The sequence below is a fragment of the Bufo bufo genome, chromosome 2 (genome assembly GCF_905171765.1).
Source record: "Bufo bufo chromosome 2, aBufBuf1.1, whole genome shotgun sequence".
NCBI classification, from domain to species: Eukaryota; Metazoa; Chordata; class Amphibia; order Anura; family Bufonidae; genus Bufo; species Bufo bufo.
In genome coordinates this window covers 190438613-190460998 of record NC_053390.1, presented here as the reverse complement: position 1 = coordinate 190460998, position 22386 = coordinate 190438613, and the positions used below count along the sequence as shown (strand labels likewise).

At 41.9% G+C, this 22386-nt stretch overlaps 1 protein-coding gene across 1 annotated transcript in view; it reads left to right on the top strand.

Annotated features, from left to right (window-relative positions):
* FBN2 (fibrillin 2) overlaps nt 1–22386 on the top strand; it is a 372340-nt gene that overhangs the window by 268704 nt on the left and 81250 nt on the right. The window contains exons 25-33 of the mRNA XM_040415981.1: nt 6824–6949; nt 7034–7162; nt 9082–9207; nt 11040–11165; nt 12122–12244; nt 12971–13096; nt 16306–16431; nt 19199–19321; nt 20304–20426. Of these exons, the coding sequence (XP_040271915.1) occupies nt 6824–6949; nt 7034–7162; nt 9082–9207; nt 11040–11165; nt 12122–12244; nt 12971–13096; nt 16306–16431; nt 19199–19321; nt 20304–20426 (1128 nt within the window). The remainder of the gene's footprint in view (nt 1–6823; nt 6950–7033; nt 7163–9081; nt 9208–11039; nt 11166–12121; nt 12245–12970; nt 13097–16305; nt 16432–19198; nt 19322–20303; nt 20427–22386) is intronic.

Genomic DNA, 22386 nt, shown 5'->3' with positions numbered 1-22386 from the left:
CCATAACCTTCAATGCGGCGGCTTCAGCGCCTCCTGCGCAGTGAATAATAATGAGCCGGGCAGCGCTAGGAAATGGCAGTTGGGGCGCGGCTGGGCACAAATGCAGGAGAAAGAACGCTCCTTGGGCACAAAGGCAAGTATTCACATATGATTCACATATGAATATAAAGTTGATTTTACAGTGTTTGAAATGCACACTTATATGATTGGCATACACATTATAAGACCTATGACAGCATATGAATATCTAAATATGTTTATAGGGCCTGTCAGTGTCCCTTTAATTTTTTCGCCGCTGGTGGCAGTGACATTACCTGCGCTACATCTCCTGTATAACGTTTGCGCATCCTAAATATCTGTGACATTCAGTTTAATTTATTTGCACATACACTTACAAAACCTGCGCTACTGTACATGTGACATACTTGAAAGCATATACAGTGCTGCCCATAATTATTCATACCCCTGGCAAATTTTGGCTTAAAGTTACTTTTATTCAACCAGCAAGTAATTTTTTGACGGGAAATTACATAGGTGTCTCCCAAAAGATAATAAGACGATGTACAAGAGGCATTATTGTGGGGAAAAATTACTTGCTGGTTGAATAAAAGTAACTTTAAGTCAAAATTTGCCAGGGGTATGAATAATTATGGGCAGCACTGTATACCATTTAATATGCTCAAGGCGAGCAGTAAGGCATGGGGAAGTGGCCGTACTGCTGATGGTGCACGCAGAGACCATGGCCCTGGGCGCGGTGAAATTGTGCCTGCTGCCACAGCACAAGAAACACACTCATCCACAATGCCACTCTTGACGCCACACCAGTGCGACCTGGTGGTCGGCTGGATTGCAGCAGATAATGCTTCCAGTCGGTTAAGCACCACTCTGTCTTCCACAAAGTCCAGTCTCAGTAGCCAAGAGTCTGGTCAACAGAATCCTCACCCTGATCCTCCTTCCTCCCACCATGGAGAGTCTTGGCAACAAGTGATCCCACACAGGTTATATTCCGAGGAGCTCTTTTCATCCCTTGATTTGGCCCTCTCGCCAAGCCTGCTTGAAGATTGCCAAACTCTTGAGCATCCACAGTCAGAAAAAGATGACGGTGGGGAATGGCAATTAGTGTTTCACGAGGTGGATGGTGATGATGAGACACAGTTGCCAATAAGTCAACCAAAATTAGTGTCTCAAGAGGTTGAGGTTAATGATGAGGATGAGGCACAGTTGTCAATTAATGATGTTGTTGTTAGGTCAACAAGTCAAGAGGATGACCAAAGTGAGGAAGTGGAAGAGGAGGTGGTGGATTATGAAATCACTGACCCAACCTGGGAAGGTGGCAAGTCGAGTGAGGACAGCAGTACAGAGGGGGAGGGATCCGCAGCACTGCAACAGACTGTAAGAGGCAGTGGGGTGGCAAAAGGGAGAAGGCGGGCTACACCAAACAGGCCCACAACTGTTCCCCCGGAGCACCCCCTTGCGGCAATCTCCCTTGCCAAGGGTTAGGTGTTCCGCAGTCTGCCGCTTTTTTTAAGGAAAGTGCAGACGAATTGTCATTTGCAACCTGTGCCATACCAAAAAGAGCAGGAGCGTGAACACTAGCAACCTCACCACCACCAGCATGATCTACCACATGGCATCAAAGCACCCTAATAGGTGGGCCAAACACCTGGGTCCACAATCGGTGTCAGCGGGTCACACCACTGCCTCCTCTTCCCTTGTGTTACATGAAGGCCAATCCCCTGTCCAAGACGCAGGCCCGGATGCCTCCTGCCCTGCACCTGGACCTTCGCAAGCACCATCAGCTAGCACACCACTTCTGTGTCCCAGCGCAGCATACAGATGTCCACACCCCAGGCCTTTGAACGAAAGTGCAAATACCCAGCCACCCACAGGCCATAGCACTAAATGAACATCTTTCCAAATTGCTGGCCCTGAAAATGTAACGATTTAGGCTTGTGGACACAGAGGCTTTCGGCAGCCTGATGGAGGTGTCTGTCCCTCATTACTCAGTCCCCAGCCGCCACTATTTTTCCCGGTGTGCCATCCCCACCTTACACCAGCATGTGTCCCATAACATAACCAGTGCCCTGACCAACGTAGTTATTGGGAAGGTCCACTTAACGACATGGACAAGTGCTTTTGTCCAAGGACGCTACATTTCCCTGATGGCACACTGGGTGAACGATGTGGAGGCCGGGAGCGAGTCATACCCTTGGATGGCATAGGTGTAGCTGGAAGCAGTGTAGCACTGCAGTGGGGAAGCGGCGACAGGCCGTGCTGAAACTAATTTGCTTAGGTGACAAACAGCACACCGCCGCAGAGCTATGGCAGGGTATAAGGGCCCAGACTAAGCTGCGGCTCTCACCACTCAACCTACAACCAGGCATGGTTGTGTCTGATAATGGCCGTAACTTGGTGGCATCTTTGGAGCTCAGCAAGCTCACACACATGCCATGCCTAGCCCACGTGTTCAACTTAGTGGTTCAGCAGTTTCTCAAAACCTACCCCAATTTTCCTGAGCATTTCCGAAAGTCATATACAGCTTCTGCCGATCTGGCAGCGCTTGCAATTGCCAGCTCACTGACTATTGTGTGACGTGAGCAGGCGCTGGAATTCCATGTTCCACATGTTGGCCAGGCTTTGTGAGCATCAGAGGGCAGTAGTGGAATACCAGCTGCAACATGGTAGTTTCCTTTCCAGTCAGCTTCCGTTCTTGACAAGCGACGTGTGGGCATGGATGTCTGACCTCTGTAAGGTTTTACACAACTTTGAGGAATCAACACAGATGGTGAGCGGCGATATTATCAGCGTAACCATGCCACTTCTGTGTCTACTGAAACGCTCGCTGCTCACAATGAAGGCGGACACTTTGCATGTGGAAGAGGTGGAAATGGAGGAAGACAGTGCACAGGGTGAAAGCCAGACCACCCTCCGTTCATCTTCTCAGTGTGATTTGGATGATGAGGAGGAGGAGGAGGAGCAGGATACGGTTGCCTCCACTACAGAGGGTAGTACCCATAGCAGGTTTATTCCATCTGTTCAGCATGGATGGGCCGAAGAGGAGGAAGAGGATGAGGAGATTGAGTCATCTCCTGATGAGGACAGCGAAGTCTTGTCTGTTGGGACTTTGGCACACATGGCTGACTTTATGTTAGGCGGCCTTTCCCGTGACCCTCGCGTTATACGCATTTTGGTCAACACCGATTACTGGTTGTTTACCCTTCTCGACTCCCGCTACAAAGAGAACTTCTCATCTCTCATTCCTGTAGTGGAGAGGACTAGAAAAATGGTGCAATACCAGAAGGTCTTTGTGGAAAAATTGCTCCAAAAATTTCCAGCTGACAATGCTGGCGGCAGAGTCCGTAGTTCCTTGGGAAACCAAGAAGGGAGACGAGGGGAACACACAGCAATTTCAACAGAGGCTGGGCAACACTCTCCAAGGCCTGGGACAGTTTCATGACACCCCGCCAGCACCCTCACCCTGATGCACGGACTAGTGTCACAAGGAGGGAAAAGTTTTGGAAGATGGTGAAGGAGTACGTAGCAGACCGTATCTGTGTCCTCAATGATCCCTCTGTGCCTTACAACTATTGGGTGTCCAAGCTGGACACGTGGAACGAACTGGCGCGTTACGCCTTGGAGGTGCTGGCCTGCCCTGCTGCCAGCGTTTTGTCAGGGCGGGTATTTAGTGCTGCTTGGGTCATAATAACTGATAAGCTCATCTGCCTGTCAACTGAAAATTCTGACAAGTTGAATCCTATCAAAATGAACAAGTCCTGGATTGCCCCTGACTTCTCTACTCCACCAGAGGAAAGCGACTGAACATAAAGGCACTTTAAATGTGGCTTTTATGGTTTATTTAATTGAATACACTGTATTCCCATGCACCCCTTCCACCACAAAAAAGGGTATATGGTTTAATCTTCCTTTTCTCGTCCTCCTCCATCATATAAACATGCTTATTAGGCTGCCCTCGCTCCTAATGTTTTAGAGGGTCAGCTTAGCAGCAGACCCTCACCCCTAATGTTTTAGAGGGTCACCAGCAGGCCCTTGCCCATAATGTTTTAGATTGTCAGATCTGCAGCAGGCCCTCCCCCCTAATGTTTTGGAGGGTCAGCTCAGCAGCAGACCCTCACCCCTAATGTTTTAGAGGGTCAGATTAGCAGCAGGCCTTCGCCCATAATGTTTTGGAGGGTCAGCTCAGCAGCAGGCCTTCGCCCCTAATGTTTTAGAGGGTCACCAGCAGGCCTTTGCTCCTGATATTTTTGGCGGTCACCAGCAGGCCATCAATCATAATGTTTCAAGGGTGTGTATGATGCCCTCCTTTATGTGTTATAAAGGGTGTATTGGAGTGCAGGTTCCTTGTAATTTTTGGCAGCCCTTTCACTTAGTGAATAGGCTTTATGAGTGTAGGAGTCCCACTACCTGAACAATTGTACCACAATGTGAATGAGGCCCTCCTTTATGTGATATACAGTTTGTATCATAGTGCCTCTTCCTTGTAATTTTTGGCAGCACTTGCACTTTATATACAAGTAAATATATAGGAAAGAATGTTTCCTAACAATTTTTCCTCTAAAATCGATTTTATGTTCTGTTTTCTGCGTATTATTGTCAGTCTGTAAAAGTGGCGTACTTCTCGGACAACATCGTTCCCAACAGTGACCTGGGAATCCAAGATGCATCCAGACATCCTCCCCATGCTGTTCCCAAACCATTTCAGTGGTGTTTCCATCAATTCTGACCTTTTCCTGTGAACCAGACACCCTCCCCTCTTCAGAGCAGGGAGTGCCTGGTTTAATGCTCTGGTTCTCCAATTGACTTCATTTTACAGAGCACCCTATCATCCCAAAGTGTTCTACCTGAGCACCGAGCACTTTGGTGCTCGATCAACACTAGCCTTTAATGTTTGAAATTCATTACTTCAGATGTTTCTAAACTAAAGACATGTAGGATTTTGTTCTCTGCAGATCATAGTTATCTGAAACTTGTTCCATGTAAACATTAATCTGGCAAGTAATAAATTTGATATAAATAGAAAAACTCTTAATGGGAAAAATCATTCCCACATTGACAAAAATCTCTATATGCAGGCATGCAAATTAGCATCCTTTCCAAAAAGAACGCTCACAAATGTTCCCAGAGGAGCATTTTCTGGCCTTTAAGACTCCTTACACCTACTAGGTGCGCTCCATAAGCAAAAATTGTACTCCCCAAAGGTACTGTATGTAGGCATAGGATCAATGCATTTTTTTTGTAGTAAAATGTTTAGATATATAACTATAAAGGTAAGGTGTAATGCAGTTTTGTCCAATCCATCATGAATTCTAGGTGTTTTTACTAATTCACTGAATTGGCAGCTATTTCATGACATTTTGCTGTAGAGATTTGCACCTGTAAAATGATATCCAGATAGATAACACTAGTCCCCTCTTGAGCGCTTTGTACTGTATTCTTTCTGTAGAAAGGAATTGGGCTCCTATATTTATAACTGGTTGAATACACCTTTGGAAGACTGTAAGTTCCCCAACATGCTCAAATGGGAGGAGGATCTTCAACAGCAGATGCCTGTACCAAAGTGGTGATCCTGCTGTAAGACTATCAGTAAAGGTAGCTGGCAGGTCAACCTGATAGAAGCCCCTCTAAAAGTTCTCCACAGAACGTACTATGTCCCCGAGTATCGTATTTATCCAGCGGTCTCCCGGTTGTGCTTTAGGAGCTGTGCTGTGGTGATTTGGTGGGCTTGCCCCATTGTGTGTGCTTTCTGGAACTCTGTGCATTCTATTTTAATTGATCTTTTGGGTACTACATTCCATAAATCCCCTATAGTCTGTCTCTGATACCCTCTTCCTATTCTTCCTATTCAGCATATTATAATTCACTTTAGTTTATAGGGAGACGCTATAGAATAATGGCCCCCTCTGGTACAGTTCCCCCTGATACTTCTTTTATGCGAAACTGCATTTCACAGGCAACCTTGGACTATCTTTGAAGTGGACCAATTGTTATTGTTCTATTGTCTGTTTGATTTCTTAATTACTTGTTATATTGGCATTATTTTGAGGACCTGACCATATGCTGACATTGTAGACTCCTAAATGAGGCGTCAATTAACAACCAGGTCAAGACTTCTGTACTATTTGAAGTTTTTCCTTCAATAAAATATTTTGAAACATAAAATGATATCCAGATATTTTAGAAGCACTAGTATAACAGTATATTTTTCAGCTGTTCATATATTGTTCTTTCTTCATTCTATTCTGCAGATAGTCTTAATAAAATCCCAGCTCGCAGTAGATACAAACCATTTGTTAAGAGGCGCACACTTCTAAATAAATTTGCTACATTATCTGCTCTCCCATATGTCTGAACAGAAATCTACTCTAGCCAGGAGCTGGAGTCGTTTTCTGGTGTAATCTACTCTAGTTTTCTGGAGCACATGTTGTTAAATGAGTCAGGCTGTACAGTCCCAACCCCTTGCACCCACAGCTTGCCCACATTTTGGAAGTGTTAAGGGTGCCAGAAATAGCTAAAAAAAAAATCACAAATTTTGTTGCGATTGCAACAAAATGAGTGATTTTTCTATATAAAAAAACTGGCGTAGAGTGTTAGTAAATTACTCCATAATTCTAGAGAAGGAACAGAAGTTTTTTCTGCTCATTAAGATACTCAAAATTGTCTTTATGTTATAGCAGACTTTATTGCCGAGTGAAAAGAACAAGTTTGGTGTTTTCTGAGCATTTTATGATTTGATATTTACATGAAATGTGATTCCTTACAAGATATGGAGATCATTGAGTAAAATTAAATTTCTGCCTCTAACCAGATATAAATGAATGTAAGGCTTTCCCTGGAATATGTACAAATGGAAAATGCAAAAATACTATTGGAAGCTTCAAGTGTAAATGTGACAGTGGGTTTGCTTTGGATATGGAAGAAAGGAACTGCACAGGTAATATTCAATTATTTATATATTGTTTATTTACTCTGGATATAAAGGACTATTAATCAGTGTATTCATGTTATCTCTGTGCAGATATTGATGAATGCAGAATTTCTCCTGACCTCTGTGGTAGCGGCACTTGTGTGAATACCCCTGGCAGTTTTGAATGTGACTGCTTTGAAGGCTTTGAGAGTGGCTTCATGATGATGAAGAATTGCATGGGTAAGTTATAGCATAGTTTTTCTTTATATTGTCTTCATTCACATAATTAAATTTGTGCTTGAAAGAATGTAGTCACCAGTGTTGAGTGAAGTGAGCTTCGGATGCTTCATCCAAAGTTCCTTGGTTCAAAACTTCGGAATAATATTGTATGGAGATCTGTCTCCGTACAGTATTAGAATGTATCGTCTCTGATGAACCAAAGTAAGTTATTTGTGAAGTCGCGCGTGACTTCGTTGAATAACTTCGGTGGAAAACCACTTTAAAACTTTAACCTGAACTCGGCTTCGGTTCCAAGGTACTAGTCGGAACCGAAACCAAGTTTGGTTTCAAGTTTTTAAGTGGTTTTCCACCAAAGTTATTCAACAAAGTCACGTGCGACTTCGCGAATAACTGACTTTGGCTCATCTGAGCCCATACATTCTAATACTGTACAGAGATGGATCTCTGTACAGAATTATTCCAAAGTTTTGAACCAAGCGACTTCGGATGAAGCATCTGAAGCTCTCTTCGCTCAACACTAGTAGTCACTCTCAATATATAGTCTTATATCCTGTCTTATGTCTTATGCCTCTTTTCAATTAAAGGGGAGATTTATCATCTCCCTGTGCCAGAAAAGTGGTGTTAAAAAGTCGCAAATTTGCGTATTTGCGACTTTTTAAATCTGATTTTTTTTAAACAAAATAGTCACAAGTGGTGTTTTTTAGAAAGGGATGAGTGGCAAGGGGGCATGGTCAGCTTATTCAGTTATTCAGTTTTATTTCAGTTTTCTGGCGCAAATGAAGCCAGAAATCTACGGCAGCTCAGAGCTGTGGTAGATTTCTATTTAGGCGCATGGACTGGCCTGCTCATCATCATAAATTAGGTGCATCCTCCGGCAGTGCAGGGGATATTAAGACTAGCACAGAAAGTGCCGGTCTTGATAAATCTCCCACTATGTCTTGATAAATCTCCCACTATGTGCTTGACAAATATACACAATTGACTTGAGAAATTTGCTAAAGGGGAATAGGAACCTAGATTAATTCTGAATAGATAAAGGCTATGAACACCTTCAGGGGCAGAGGCGTAACTACCATAGCAGCAGACCATGCAACTGCTATGGGGCCCAGGGCAAGAGGGGGCCCATTCTAAGTAGGGATTATCCCCTCTTTACTGGAGGTCAAAACTTGGTCAGGAATCTACCCTCTTTTAGCAAATGAAGCAGTGGAAAAATGGCCCAAGGTTCATTGAAAAGGGTTTAGGCAGAAACCCTTCTGTCCTGTCAGGGGAGGGGGAGGGGCGGTTTGATCCTTGATATGGGGTCCTTACTTCTCTGTGTATGTCACTGTTCAGGGGCAATTTTTTTCTGACTTTATTCTACTCATTTTGTGCTAAATTAAATATTTTTCAAGTGGCCTTGTTCTGCAGGGTTATGTTACAGACTATCTGCTTTCATAATGACAGCTCATAAACACTTAGCAAAATTCTTATCAAACTGATAAGAATATTACTTAAATAAGGGTTTATGAGCTGTGAGGAGTTTACAGATAAGGACTATACATGGAGCCGTCAGAGCAGCAACTGACAGGTTCAGTGTGAAACAATCATAAAAAAATGGACTCACGTATTTATAGCCTTTAAAAAGTCAGTCTTCTCGTTTAATTTGCACCATAGCCTAGGTATGTACTATTTGCATAAATTTCTATAGTTAATTGCAGTTCTGCTATGTATTTCTCTATTTTATGACTTTTCAGATTTGGCAAGAATGCATTAATTTCTAGGAATACATCTGTTGCAGTGGATGTCTACTTAGGACAGACACTGTAACACTTTGGAAAAGAAACATTTCCAATATGATATTGCCAGATATCCAATATGGCAGAACAATTAGAAATTTTATATCATTTTAATAAATTTCTCTCTTGTATGTTTAATTGCAGACATAGACGAGTGTGAACGGAACCCTCTGTTGTGCAGAGGAGGAGAATGTGTGAACACTGAGGGCAGCTTTCTGTGTAATTGCCCCCCTGGACATGAGCTCACATCAACAGGGGATGCCTGTGTAGGTACGTTAAGATACTTTGTATGCTCCATATGATATCCTAAATGTTCACATAAAAATGTCAAAGGGAAGTGTCAATTCAGTGTATATTCAATTTATTACAATATTTCAAGGAGTACCCTACTAGACATTGTCTGTTTGTTGTGGTAAGCTTTAAAATGGATTTGAAATCAGCGTGGACAAAGTAGTTATTATTATTATTATTTATTATTAAAGCGCCATTCATTCCATAGCGCTGTACATATGAGAAGAGGTATACATACATAATACAGACAATTGCACTAATCATAAACAAGACGAGTTACAAACTGGTACAGAAGGAGAGAGGGCCCTGCCCGTGAGGCCTACAATCTACATGGTATGGGAGAAGGACACAGTAGGTGCGGGTGAAGTTGGTCATGGCGGTATAGAGGCAGCAGGGTCACTGGTTGTAGGCTTGTCTGAAGAGGTGGGTTTTCAGGTTTCATTTGAAGGATTCCACTGTAGGTGAGAGTCTGATATGTTGGGGAAGCGAGTTCCAGAGTATGGGGGATGCACGGGAGAAATCTTGGAGGCGATTGTGGGAAGAGGCGATAAGAGGAGAGGAGAGAAGGAGGTATTGTGAGGATCGGAGAGTGCGTGTGGGGGTGTATCGGGAAAGTAGCTCAGAGATGTAGGGAGGGGACAGGTTATGGACGGCCTTGTATGTATTTGTTAGTACTTTGAAGTGAATTCGCTGGGCAATGGGGATCCAGTGAAGGGATTGGCAGAGGGGAGAGGCAGAGGAGTAATAGGGTGAGAGGTGGATTAGTCGGGCAGCAGAGTTGAGAATAGATTGGAGGGGTGCGAGAGTGCTAGATGGAAGGCCACAGAGTAGAGTGTTTCAGTAGTCTAGGCGGGAGATGATGAGGGCATGTACAAGCATTTTAACAGATTCAAAGTTAAGGAAAGCGCGGATGCGGGAGATGTTTTTGAGTTAGGCACGTAGTTTGGCTCTCTGAATGGTGAAAGATCGTCAGCAGTTGTTATTTTGAGGTGAGGCACGAGACAGGACTGTCCCTTTTCTCCTCTACTCTTTATTCTAATAATAGTGCTATTTGCAATACTAATTAGGCAAGATCCATCAGTGGTAGGTTTAGATGGAGTGGTTTTTAAAAAAATATAAATAAAAAATTTGCTATACAGTGATAAATTTCTCTCTTCATAGGACATAGCAGGGTCTTTGACAAACTCCAAGACTTTGCGAGTTTACAATCAGAATATGATTTCTAAGTGTACGTTTCTTTTAGTATCTACAACTGAGAAACGCAATTAAATGTCAGATGAAAAAAATCAAAAATGGTGAGCAATCTGACTTAGTTGGAATTTTTTTTTATATAATAAAGAGAAGGAGTGCGTCAAAAACGTTAAAAATGATCACAACCCCATAGAATTAATGTATTCTTCTAGGCCGACTGAGAACAGATGGTTTAACCAGCTTACGTGTAGAGGCACCTTAACAAGCCTCTTCTCCAATTGATAAGCCTGATATAGCGGTTTGCCAGTCCTGCTGTAAATGCAACTTACATCCTCTGCCAAATTATATTGTTGTATACTTTCTGGCCAGAAGGCTCCAAGATGGAATCTCTTATTCAGTATAGCACAGTTTTACAATTTCAATTTCGGTACAAATTAGTCTTCAGTAGGGGTCTGGGCTTCATTATACCTAAAGTTTCTTATTTATATATTACTTTATACAGTACATATTTTTTTAATCTGAAATATCAACTGTCATATGAGCCAAATAGTGCAGAGCCTATAATGTACAAACACACTGTACACCTCACATATACCTAACCATTTTTCTGTCTCATTTAGATGTCAATGAGTGCTCACTGAGTGACAATCTCTGTAGAAATGGAAAATGTGTGAATATAATTGGCACATATCAATGTTCCTGTGACCCAGGATATCAATCCACTCCAGACCGACTAGGCTGCATAGGTAAGTTCAGATGAGATGGAATGTATGTGTGATAATCAGTACAAAAGGACCCCACTAAATGAACAACTAGTATAGAAGACAAAGTGTTTCTGAAGTCCCTGTTTATACTCATCCATGCTTGATAAGGGTATTTGTGGCTCAAAACATTGCACTATTACTGTATACATTAATAGTACAAATAAGAAAAAGAAATGTTTTAATGTAGAAATTATATAGTAACCAGAAATGTGAGTGTTATTTTTCATGTATTAACACATAACAGTTTTTTTCTGAAAAATCATCTGAATCAACAGTTACAGTTTAAGTGCGTAATGTCCTGCTTCTCGTATGCTCAATCCTGGACCTGCTTCGGACAGTGGGATCATTCTGGACCTGAACCGATACTTAACTCCAGAACCTGAGAGTGTGTTTATTTTAGAATTATTTTACCATACTATGTGCATATGGCAACATAGTTGTTTAGTTGACATAGATACACTTATTCATTGTTTGTCGTATGGAAAATTATTTATAAACCCTGTTGATCATATCCTAAATATTTTTAAAACCAAAGTAATCTAACATATATTTCCTTTAAGAAGGCCGATATTGAGTCTTCATCAAATGTATTTATAGTTTTTTTTTCCAAAATAGCAGGAAGCTACATCCTCGAGAAGTCAACCTACATTGTTAACCACTTCTACCAACATCTTCAAACACTTGCACCTACATCTTCAATCACTTCCACCAACATCCTCAAACACTTTCGCCTACATCATGAAACACATCCACCTACATCCTCGAATGTCACCAACACGGCAACAATTTTGCCTTTTACATTGGTAACCTGTCATGCCCCATTGCATTAAAGGATCCCATTTTTTAAGATACTCTATAAAATAGGATGCAGCAAGATGTCCTATAAGTCATATTACATACCAGGGATAAGTATAACTTTATATATTTTCTTGTTTCAGATATTGATGAGTGTAAGATAATGAATGGGGGATGTGATACACATTGTGAAAACTCAGAAGGAAGTTATCAATGTAGTTGCTTTGATGGCTATGCGTTACTGCCGGACTCGAGAACCTGTGGAGGTAACTGGGATAACCTTTGTTTCAAAGACTTGACATACACAAATATACTCGCATAGATAAGACAAATAACCTGGTATGTGATGTATGTTATAAGCATGAGTAGCTGAAATATGTAGCTATCCCCACTTGTCAGAAGGAATGTGATTCATAAAGCTGTATTCTGACTCAGACTAAGGATCATATATTTTGCAAGGCGATTAAAGAACTATTGCGTTTTCTTTATGGCAAGATCATTTCCCTTGCACAAGAGAGTCTAAGTGAGATTTATGAGAAGTGATCTCATCGTACTCATTTCCTGATAACAATAAGCCAAATCAACCACAATTATTTTTGGGTTATGTATCTTGGGAAAAGGTTGCAAACACTAGAAGGATATAGAATGAATGGTATTGTAAGTCTTTCTACAAAGCAATTACTAGCTTCAAACAGACATATTTATTACTAGGACTTGCATTTGTCTATATTTTTTGCATTGCTGTCAAACTTTATGGATGCACATCATATTTGATGCTAAGCTGTATTTTCACAATTTGACTATAACCTGTGATTTATTTTAATCGGAATATTTGTTGGGAAGAGGCAACAAATTACCTTTCCAACAATATAGAAATGCGTGTTTTGCACCTCTGGCATTCATTAACGTTTCTATTGCAATATATACTGGTTCTTATTTATCATGGAAATCTGATATTGTATTAAGTGACTATATAAATCTATATCTTCTAGATATTGATGAATGTGAAGACAACCCTGATATCTGTGATGGAGGACAGTGCACCAATATTCCAGGAGAGTACCGCTGTCTCTGCTATGATGGGTTTATGGCGAGCATTGACATGAAAACATGCATAGGTAAGTGAGTTGCTGCTAATGCAAGACCAAAAATCCGTCAGTCTTCCCATGACACGTCTTATTTATACCAGTACTAGATGAAAACAAGACACAAGATTTACTGCAACTGTTTTCACTTACATCTGAGAGTGCGCGGCATCACTGTATCAAGTTTAATTGTTCTTACATATCCATGGTCTGACATTGGATTTAGCAAACTAGGTTTTCCTTTATTTTCCCTTTGTATCTGCCTGATATTAAAGGGGTTGTCTCAATGCTTGGTAGGGCCATATTTACCGCTCACGCTGCCATAGTCATTAGACCTCAATACACCCTCATTAAAGACCCTTTTACAGTTGCCAGTTATTGTCATGGTTCACTTGCATTGGTTGAATTGCAATCGTCAGCTTTAAAGGTGTTTTGCACAAATTCTCAGACTGGCGGGACCTGCATGCTTACCTGATCCCCAGCGCTGGGTCCCAGCTCATTTGCTCCCTGGCATCCACTTCATGTCTCAGGCCCCTCCAAGTAAACTTCTTGTTTGATGCCACTGCTCCCCTTGCATCATGTCAAATGGTCACGTGACACAAGGGAAGCAGATCACCGATACGACCAGTGATTGGCTGCAGCGGTATCAAACAGGAAGTTTACATGGAGAACCCAAGACAAGCAGCGTAGGCCAAGGAATGAGCGAGATGGGACCCAGTGCTGGAGATCAGTTAACGGGGTTATTTGAAATCTAAAAGATCTCCCCAATGCCCGAGCCCCTCGTATACATTATACTTACCTGCTCCCCAAAACCCACATCGCTCCGGATCCCTGCACGGCCGCCGCTGCATCTCCCTGTTGCACGGATCAAAACATCCGGCAACGGAGGGGGGGGGGGCATGCAATAGCAGGCTGCGACAGAGTCCCAGAGGTGGGATGGATGTCCTCAACAAATGTAATCCAGCCCTGATGACAAATAATAATGTTTTCAATAAGTAAATATTATAAATAATATCTATATATAATATCTATCTATCAAGAAAATGTATGTGCTTTCAGTTCTTTCCTCTTTATTTCCATCCATTTTATTTCCCAGAGTACAATGTCCTGTTGAAGGTAACTTTTCAAAGTGGGAAAAAAAAAAACATTAAAGCCATTCATATACTTACAATAGATCTAAATGCTATTGCAGATATTACTAGAGCAAGGTTAAATAGTAATTGAAAACGAATGTAGTCTTGCGGAGTTATTAGTCACATACTATTAGTTTACTACGATTGTCGTCACTCTGGTTTCCCACTAATTATCAGAGAGTTGACTTGCTGCCCTTTTAGAGGTCTCGCTGATGTATACTTAAATCCTTAGTATGAAGCTGAGGCAATTAAAAACTGTAGAAGTAAAGGATGGTATAAATTATCCCTGGTGAAAACACATGATGTACTGGAAAGTGTTCAGGTATAGAAATCCCCTGGCGGCCTAGACATTGAATCTTTTCCTTAGAGTCCTTCGTTGGAAAAACTCTTCCCACCTCCATGGCTCAGTGTTTATCCTATTCTTCATTTGACTTACAGTAATCCAGATGCTGGTGATGTCATGGATTTATGAGAAGCACTGAATGCACTTAACCCCTTATAATAAGATCAGCACACTAGCTTTAACTGTTGCACTTTCTCAGTGCTGTTCCAGATTAAGGAAAACAGATCTCTGGCTTGGCACACCATTGGATATTTCATTCACATTTAACCATTTACGCTACAGTAAAAGTAAACATTTCATAAGTATAGTATTCTAATGTATATTATGCAGTAGTAAAACTTTCTTAAAGGCTTCACAAACAAAGTTGCTATGCTGTTTTTTAACACACAAAAAAAAATCCATGAAAACCACTTGTATTTTTAGGTGCAACGTGTTTTTCATTGTAGACGGGGCAGCAAAACGTTGCTGAAAAATACATAATTGCATCAATGCGTTGCAGTAAAAAAATTAATAAACTTTACCGGCATCTAATAGGCATTCAACTAATATTTGTTGATAGCATGTTGACAGCAAAAAAATGCACCCAAAAAAATCAGTGCAAAAAATGCATGAAAATGAAAATGCATGAAAAGTGCTTAAAGACACTCTACAAAAAAGAGTCCTCCCTATGAACAATTTCCATGAGTGCTAGCTTTAAAATGGCACCAATTTCTTAAAAATTGAATTTATATTAATTTAATTTATGCTGGGGTCCCAAGTAGTATCCGGTGTACTGCAGAGGCAAGGTGGAGCCGATGGTCATGAGTTGGCACAGTTTGTAAATTAACTGATTGTTAACTGACTACCTAGTCATGCCTACAACCATACAGTCATTAACAATCAGTGACCAGTTCAAAGAATTGTCTGGTTTCAGGAGGAAACCGGACATCCCACAAAAAGTCGCGCGACAGATAGGGTACAATTACACTGCAACATTTGTCGTGTGACATTTTGTTGCACCAATGTCGCGCGGCAATTTTTCTAATAATAGTCTATGGTGTCGCACTGCAACATGCAACCAGCTGCGACGTGACAGTCGCAGAAAAGTCCATCTCGAATGGATTTTCTGCGACTGTCGCATCGCAGTCGCAGCATGTTGCATGTTGCAGTGCGACACTATAGACTGCCATTATAAAAATTGTCGCGCGACATTGGTGCAACAAAATGTCACACGACAAATGTCGCAGTGTAGTAGTCATTACCTGACACATCCAATACTGCAGCTCCGGTTCTCTCAATCAGGCTTATTTTACCCGGCTGCAGCAGTAATGTCAAGTCCACAACACTGCTGTAACTTGAGTGGCGGCACTGGATCCGTCAGGTAAGTACTTACCTAATTGCCAGAGGTTGTCCTCTTTGCTCCTGAAACTGGATAACCCCTTTAAAAAAAAAAAAAATTTCAAACTGCGCAGAATTTGGATTTTCTAAAATCTGCACCTTGTGTGTATTTTTTCACACACTATGTGGATGAGATCTGTTTCATTGCAAAATGATGTGGATTTTCCAGCCACAATTTTGAAGTATAAATTCTACAGCACATATGCCTTATAGACATTCTGGTTGGTGTCTCCTTACAGAAGTAAAGAAGATCAGTGCATTATGGTCAAAACAACAATACATGTCCAGTTCATATGCCGACCCAAACCAATTTTTCATTCACATTGGGTATCACGATTTTATTGCGCTAATTATTGTCTTTGCAAATGTCATCCTTTTGTTTTCTACAGATGTTAATGAATGCGACATCAATTCGAACATCTGCATGTTTGGTGAATGTGAGAACACCAAAGGATCCTTTGTATGTCACTGTCAGGTGGGGTATTCAGTGAAAAAGGGAACGACTGGATGTACAGGTATACCATGAACCTACTGCTTTCTCTACCTCCATGTGTTCGGACACACGTGCTGTCTTTACTATATTCTGTTTTTCATCAGTCCTAATAAAGTCTTTCTAACCTGACCTTCGTGTTTTGCTCTGTTTTTTTCTTCCAAGCATGGAGTTGCATGAAATGAGCACATGAAGTGAGGAAAAAGCTTGTCTGTGATATTTGTGGCTTGCATGTGCATGATGGTGGGATTAACCGCTTCCTGGTTTGCATGGCTATGGTCAAGGCCAAAGGGGTAAAAGTTAAAGGGGTTATCCGAGTTATTTTTTTGTTCTTTCTATGTTCCTAACTGGGCAAATGTAACAGCTTTCCAATTCACTCACTTTATCTGCAGTGCCTGGTTTCTCAGATTTCACTAAGGGTCACATGACCTGTGATGTCAGCTTCTCTCCCTGCTCTGATAAAGTTCGCTTACAAGCCTGTAAATGAGACGTCACTGTGCTGGCCACGCCCCCTTCACTGCCGTCTACTCTCTGCTAGGATTCTTAACCCCTTCAGCTGCACAGCTCTGCAGGCAGTGAGGAGACATGTGCTGGGCACATGATCTGACATACTAGAGAGAGCATTACACAAGAAGGTAGGGGGAACATCCTGTGTGTATTAGTAGTGTCATTATACAGGTGGGACTTGTAGTTCTACACTTACAACAAGCTGCAGAGTCTCCCAGCAGGCAGACATGTCACTCAGGGCAGCTCTTGTATTCACTCCCTTAGCAGTGTCATTATACAGCTGGGACTTGTAGTCCTACACATAAAACATGCTGCAGTCTCCCAGCAGGCAGACATGTCACTCAGGGCAGCTCTTGTATTCACTCCCTTAGCAGTGTCATTATACAGCTGGGACTTGTAGTCCTACACATACAACATGCTGCAGAGTCTCCCAGCAGGCAGACATGTCACTCAGGGCAGCTCTTGTATTCACTCCCTTAGCAGTGTCATTATACAGCTGGGACTTGTAGTCCTACACATACAACAAGCTGCAGAGTCTCCCAGCAGGCAGACATGTCTCTCGGGGCAGCTCTTGTATCCATTCCCTTAACAGTGTCATTATACAGCTGGGACTCTTAGTCCTACACATACAGCAAGCTGCAACTTGCTTAGCTCAGTTATATATCAAATTTTCAGTGCTATATATTTTTTTTTTCATAACTCGGACAGCCCCTCGGACAACCTTTCTTAATAGGGCACTATACATTTATGCATTTTATTTGTAGTTTTTTTTTATTAAATGAAACTTAGAATTAAAGGGCCAGATTTACTCATGAAATTTCTCCGGAATTCTGGCAGATACGCCACACTTATTGGCATTTCAAGCACTTTTTGCACCTTACTGAACAGTGGAGCATGACTTAGTGGAAAGTGGGTTTGGTGTATCTGAAATGGGTGCAGTTTAGGATGCAACAGCATATGATAAGATTTGACCATAAATTTGTCACAAAGCAAGCCAAACCCTAGGTCTGTGGCTAACCTCCGGCACTCCAGCTGTGGTAAAACTACGACTCCCAAGATGTACAGTTGCTTGGCTTTTCTCAGAACTCCATAGAAATGAATAGAGCATGCTGGTCGTAGTTTCACCACAGCTGGATAGCCGGAGGTTAGACATCACTGCCCTAGGTGCTGTAAGGGTATGACCACATGACGTGGTTGTGGGGTATTCAGGATATGGCCATGATGTGGTCGAGTACCACTGCTGTCGTACGGACCATAGCTGCCTCTAATAAACTAATGAGAAGGCACTGTTCAGTGGGTCTGTGTTGTTAATGGCTGCGTGACACCTCCAATACAGTGCAGCCATTAACAATACTGACACACTATACAGTACGGTCTTCATTAGTTACAATAAATAAGAGCCAGCTTCAGCCTGAATGCCCCATGACCACGCTGTATAGTCATACCCTAAAGTTAGACAAAAGTGTCTAAGACTGCACCAAATGTATCGTTCTGCATGAGTCTTAGACTTTCTGATCAAAATTTACGCTGTCTAAATGTTTGACAGAATTAGTAAATCTGTCCTGAATTACCCCTAGGGGTGATTTTATTGGTTACACATGCATCCTTCCTCTGTATAGGCAGAGCAGAAGAACGCGCGTGCTTTACGGCAGCTGCAATGAACTGTAGTTAATTCTCAGAAAATTGTCAATAGGCTGATACACTCTCCAGGAAGCATAAAATACATTCGCCTCTGCAGAGACCATGGAGTGGTGGAAGAAGATGCATATAGACTCCTATCTGTGTGCATAGTGTTGCCACTATGGCCTCTAACTTTACTGATCTTGCCCCTGTCTTGAAAAAGGATAAGCTACCATACCAGATGCAGTCCATGGAGATGATTCGGATGACATCCATCCAAAGAGTCCATTTGAAAAAAAAAACATAAAAATGTACAGAATTAGGATTCCCCAGCTTACTCATGACTTATGTATGGAGTTTTGGTACAACTTTTTTCCATTTTTTTTATTACACAATTCTCTCTGTACATCCTGATGCAGGGCAATAATAGGAGCTCATATTCTGTTCATCTTTCTTTCAAGATACTTTACCTTTAACACCCAGGTAGTGGTGGGTAACACCAGAGGACTTTATGATCTCAGCAATCTAGAGTTCCTTTATAAACATAAAGTTAAATCAGGAGGATGGGTCATTGGCATGGTGACTTTGTGTCATACACCTATCCATAACCTTGATTTCTGCCTTTCAGAATGTCATGTTCCTTCATATTTCTTTAATCTTTTCAGATGTGGATGAGTGTGATATTGGTGCTCACAACTGTGATCTACATGCTACATGCCTGAACGTCCCTGGAAGCTTTAAATGTTCTTGTAAGGAAGGATGGATAGGCAACGGAATCACATGCCATGGTAGGCAGAATAATGAAATGTATCACATAGATATTAGTTTTATTCTAAGCAATATAAAAGTTCTTCACATGTTAACTGCTATCTCCACAGCGGTATTTGGTGGCCCACATGTCATGGTATAATATACATATAACTGCCAATTATAGGACAAGGTCAGAGTTCTTGTAAGCAAACTCATAAGTTGCAGAAATGCCATGATTGTTCCATGATTTGCTAGTGATACCATTTCGCTCTATCCTTATTAATTCCTACTCTCCTTTATTCCCATCCCTGTTGTTTTATGTATAAATATATTGTTACAAACCCAGAAGATCTTAAACTTGACCATGATACCCAGTAGCATAGCTATAGGAGATGCCACCTTTGATGTAACTAGGCACTGATGCCCCTGATAAGTAAACAGATAGCATTCTGGGCAGCAGTGCTGCAAGTTTCTTCATTTTGTGGAGTCTGGTGGACCAGAACATTTCTCTTGCTTTGCATCAAGCTCTGTGGTCTTGGATCTGCTATGCAATAGTCAGATTTCCATTTTTTGATTCGAGGTAAAGAGGCATTGCAGTTGTTAAAGGTTATCTATGCCATATTAAGATGAGGAGATAACTATTCGATCAATGGAAGTCCTACCGCTGGGACTTGCACCAATCACAAGAATGGGTACCATGTACCCCTCAGAGCACCCGCAAATGAATGGAGTGGCAGGTTGAGCATGCACTTGGATATTACAGGAACCCCCATAGAGATTAATGAAGTGGCAGTTTGCATGCCTGATCTGCCACTCCATTCATTTCGGGGCTCCAAGGGGTACAGGGAATCTATTTTTATGATCGATGGAATCTCAGAGGTAGGCCCCCACCAATCTGTTATCCCCTATCCTGTGTAAAGTCTGGATCGATTGCTAAAGACCCAAGATATAATCTTAATAATAAAGTATAATAATTATATGTTCATACACAGTTCAGCTAACAACTTTCTTTGCATGTAGACCTTGATGAATGCGCCAACGGAACTCACCGGTGCAGCATTTCTGCCCATTGTCTAAACACCCCAGGCTCATACAAGTGCTCTTGCCTTGAAGGCTATACTGGCGATGGATTTACATGTTCAGGTAAAACGAACTGCTATTTCTTGTTTTCTCTTATTGTAGATGCTTTTTTTTAACTTATAAGACACAATAATTACTACATGACTGAAGATACTAATCGACTTAGGGGGTCATTTATTAAGCTGAAATACGCCTATACGCCTATACAGCTAGTTGTGCCACAATCTACAATTTCTCCCCGATCACTCCAGGTCTAAAAATATGGGCATGTCGCAGGCGGAGAAGGGGACGGGACGGCAGGCTCATCTCATTTACCATTTTCTATGCCTGTTCCTGGTGTAAAAAAAGGTCTAAATGTAAGACAGCTAGGACGCCTCTTCATAACTTTAGTGGAACCACAGCCAGCTTAGGGGTATTTTAAGACCGGTGTCTAAAACACCGGTCTTAATAAATGTGCCCCCTAACCCCCTAAAGCAATGAAAATGACCTTATTAAGCTACTTTCACACTAGCGTTTTTGCTGGATCCGGCATGGTTTAGCAAAAACGCTTCCGTTACTGATAATACAACCATCTGCATCTGTTATGAACGGAACCGGTTGTATTATCTTTAACATAGCCAAGACGGATCCGTCATGAACTCCATTGAAAGTCAAAGGGGGACGGATGCGTTTTCTATTGTGTCCCCCGTCCCGGATCCGTCCCCATTCCAGGATGGAAAACAAACTTTAGCATGCTGCGTTTTGCTCTCCGGTATGAGAACGCAACCAAACCGAACAGAATGCATTTTGGAGCATTCTGTTCTGTTCAGTTACGTTTTGTCCCCATTGACAATGAATGGGGACAAAGCGGAAGCGTTTTTTTCCCGGTATTGAGACCCTATGACGGATCTAAACCGGAAAATATTAACGCTAGTGTGAAAGTAGTCTTATACAGTTTTCGTTGCAGTATATGCTGTCTAAAAGATTGTAAAGTTAAGCTTATTTGGTATTTCTTCATCTTGACCACTATAGCATTTGAATAGTGTTTGAGGGCCCATGGTCAGCCTTTCAGGAACAGAATTTACTAAAATTAAATTGGAGGGATTGCAGAAGAAAATGGCTATAGTGAATAACAAGGGGCCCATGACAACTGCAGACCCACACTACTCTCTGTCCAGCTTTTCTTTCTATACGGAAACATATACAGGAAGTGCAGAATTATTAGGCAAATGAGTATTTTGACCACATCATCCTCTTTATGCATGTTGTCTTACTCCAAGCTGTATAGGCTCGAAAGCCTACTACCAATTAAGCATATTAGGTGATGTGCATCTCTGTAATGAGAAGGGGTGTGGTCTAATGACATCAACACCCTATATCAGGTGTGCATAATTTTTAGGCAACTTCCTTTCCTTTGGCAAAATGGGTCAAAAGAAGGACTTGACAGGCTCAGAAAAGTCAAAAATAGTGAGATATCTTGCAGAGGGATGCAGCACTCTTAAAATTGCAAAGCTTCTGAAGCGTGATCATCGAACAATCAAGCGTTTCATTCAAAATAGTCAACAGGGTCGCAAAAAGCGTGTGGAAAAACCAAGGCGCAAAATAACTGCCCATGAACTGAGAAAAGTCAAGCGTGCAGCTGCCAAGATGCCACTTGCCACCAGTTTGGCCATATTTCAGAGCTGCAACATCACTGGAGTGCCCAAAAGCACAAGGTGTGCAATACTCAGAGACATGGCCAAGGTAAGAAAGGCTGAAAGACGACCACCACTGAACAAGACACACAAGCTGAAACGTCAAGACTGGGCCAAGAAATATCTCAAGACTGATTTTTCTAAGGTTTTATGGACTGATGAAATGAGAGTGAGTCTTGATGGGCCAGATGGATGGGCCCGTGGCTGGATTGGTAAAGGGCAGAGAGCTCCAGTCCGACTCAGACGCCAGCAAGGTGGAGGTGGAGTACTGGTTTGGGCTGGTATCATCAAAGATGAGCTTGTGGGGCCTTTTCGAGTTGAGGATGGAGTCAAGCTCAACTCCCAGTCCT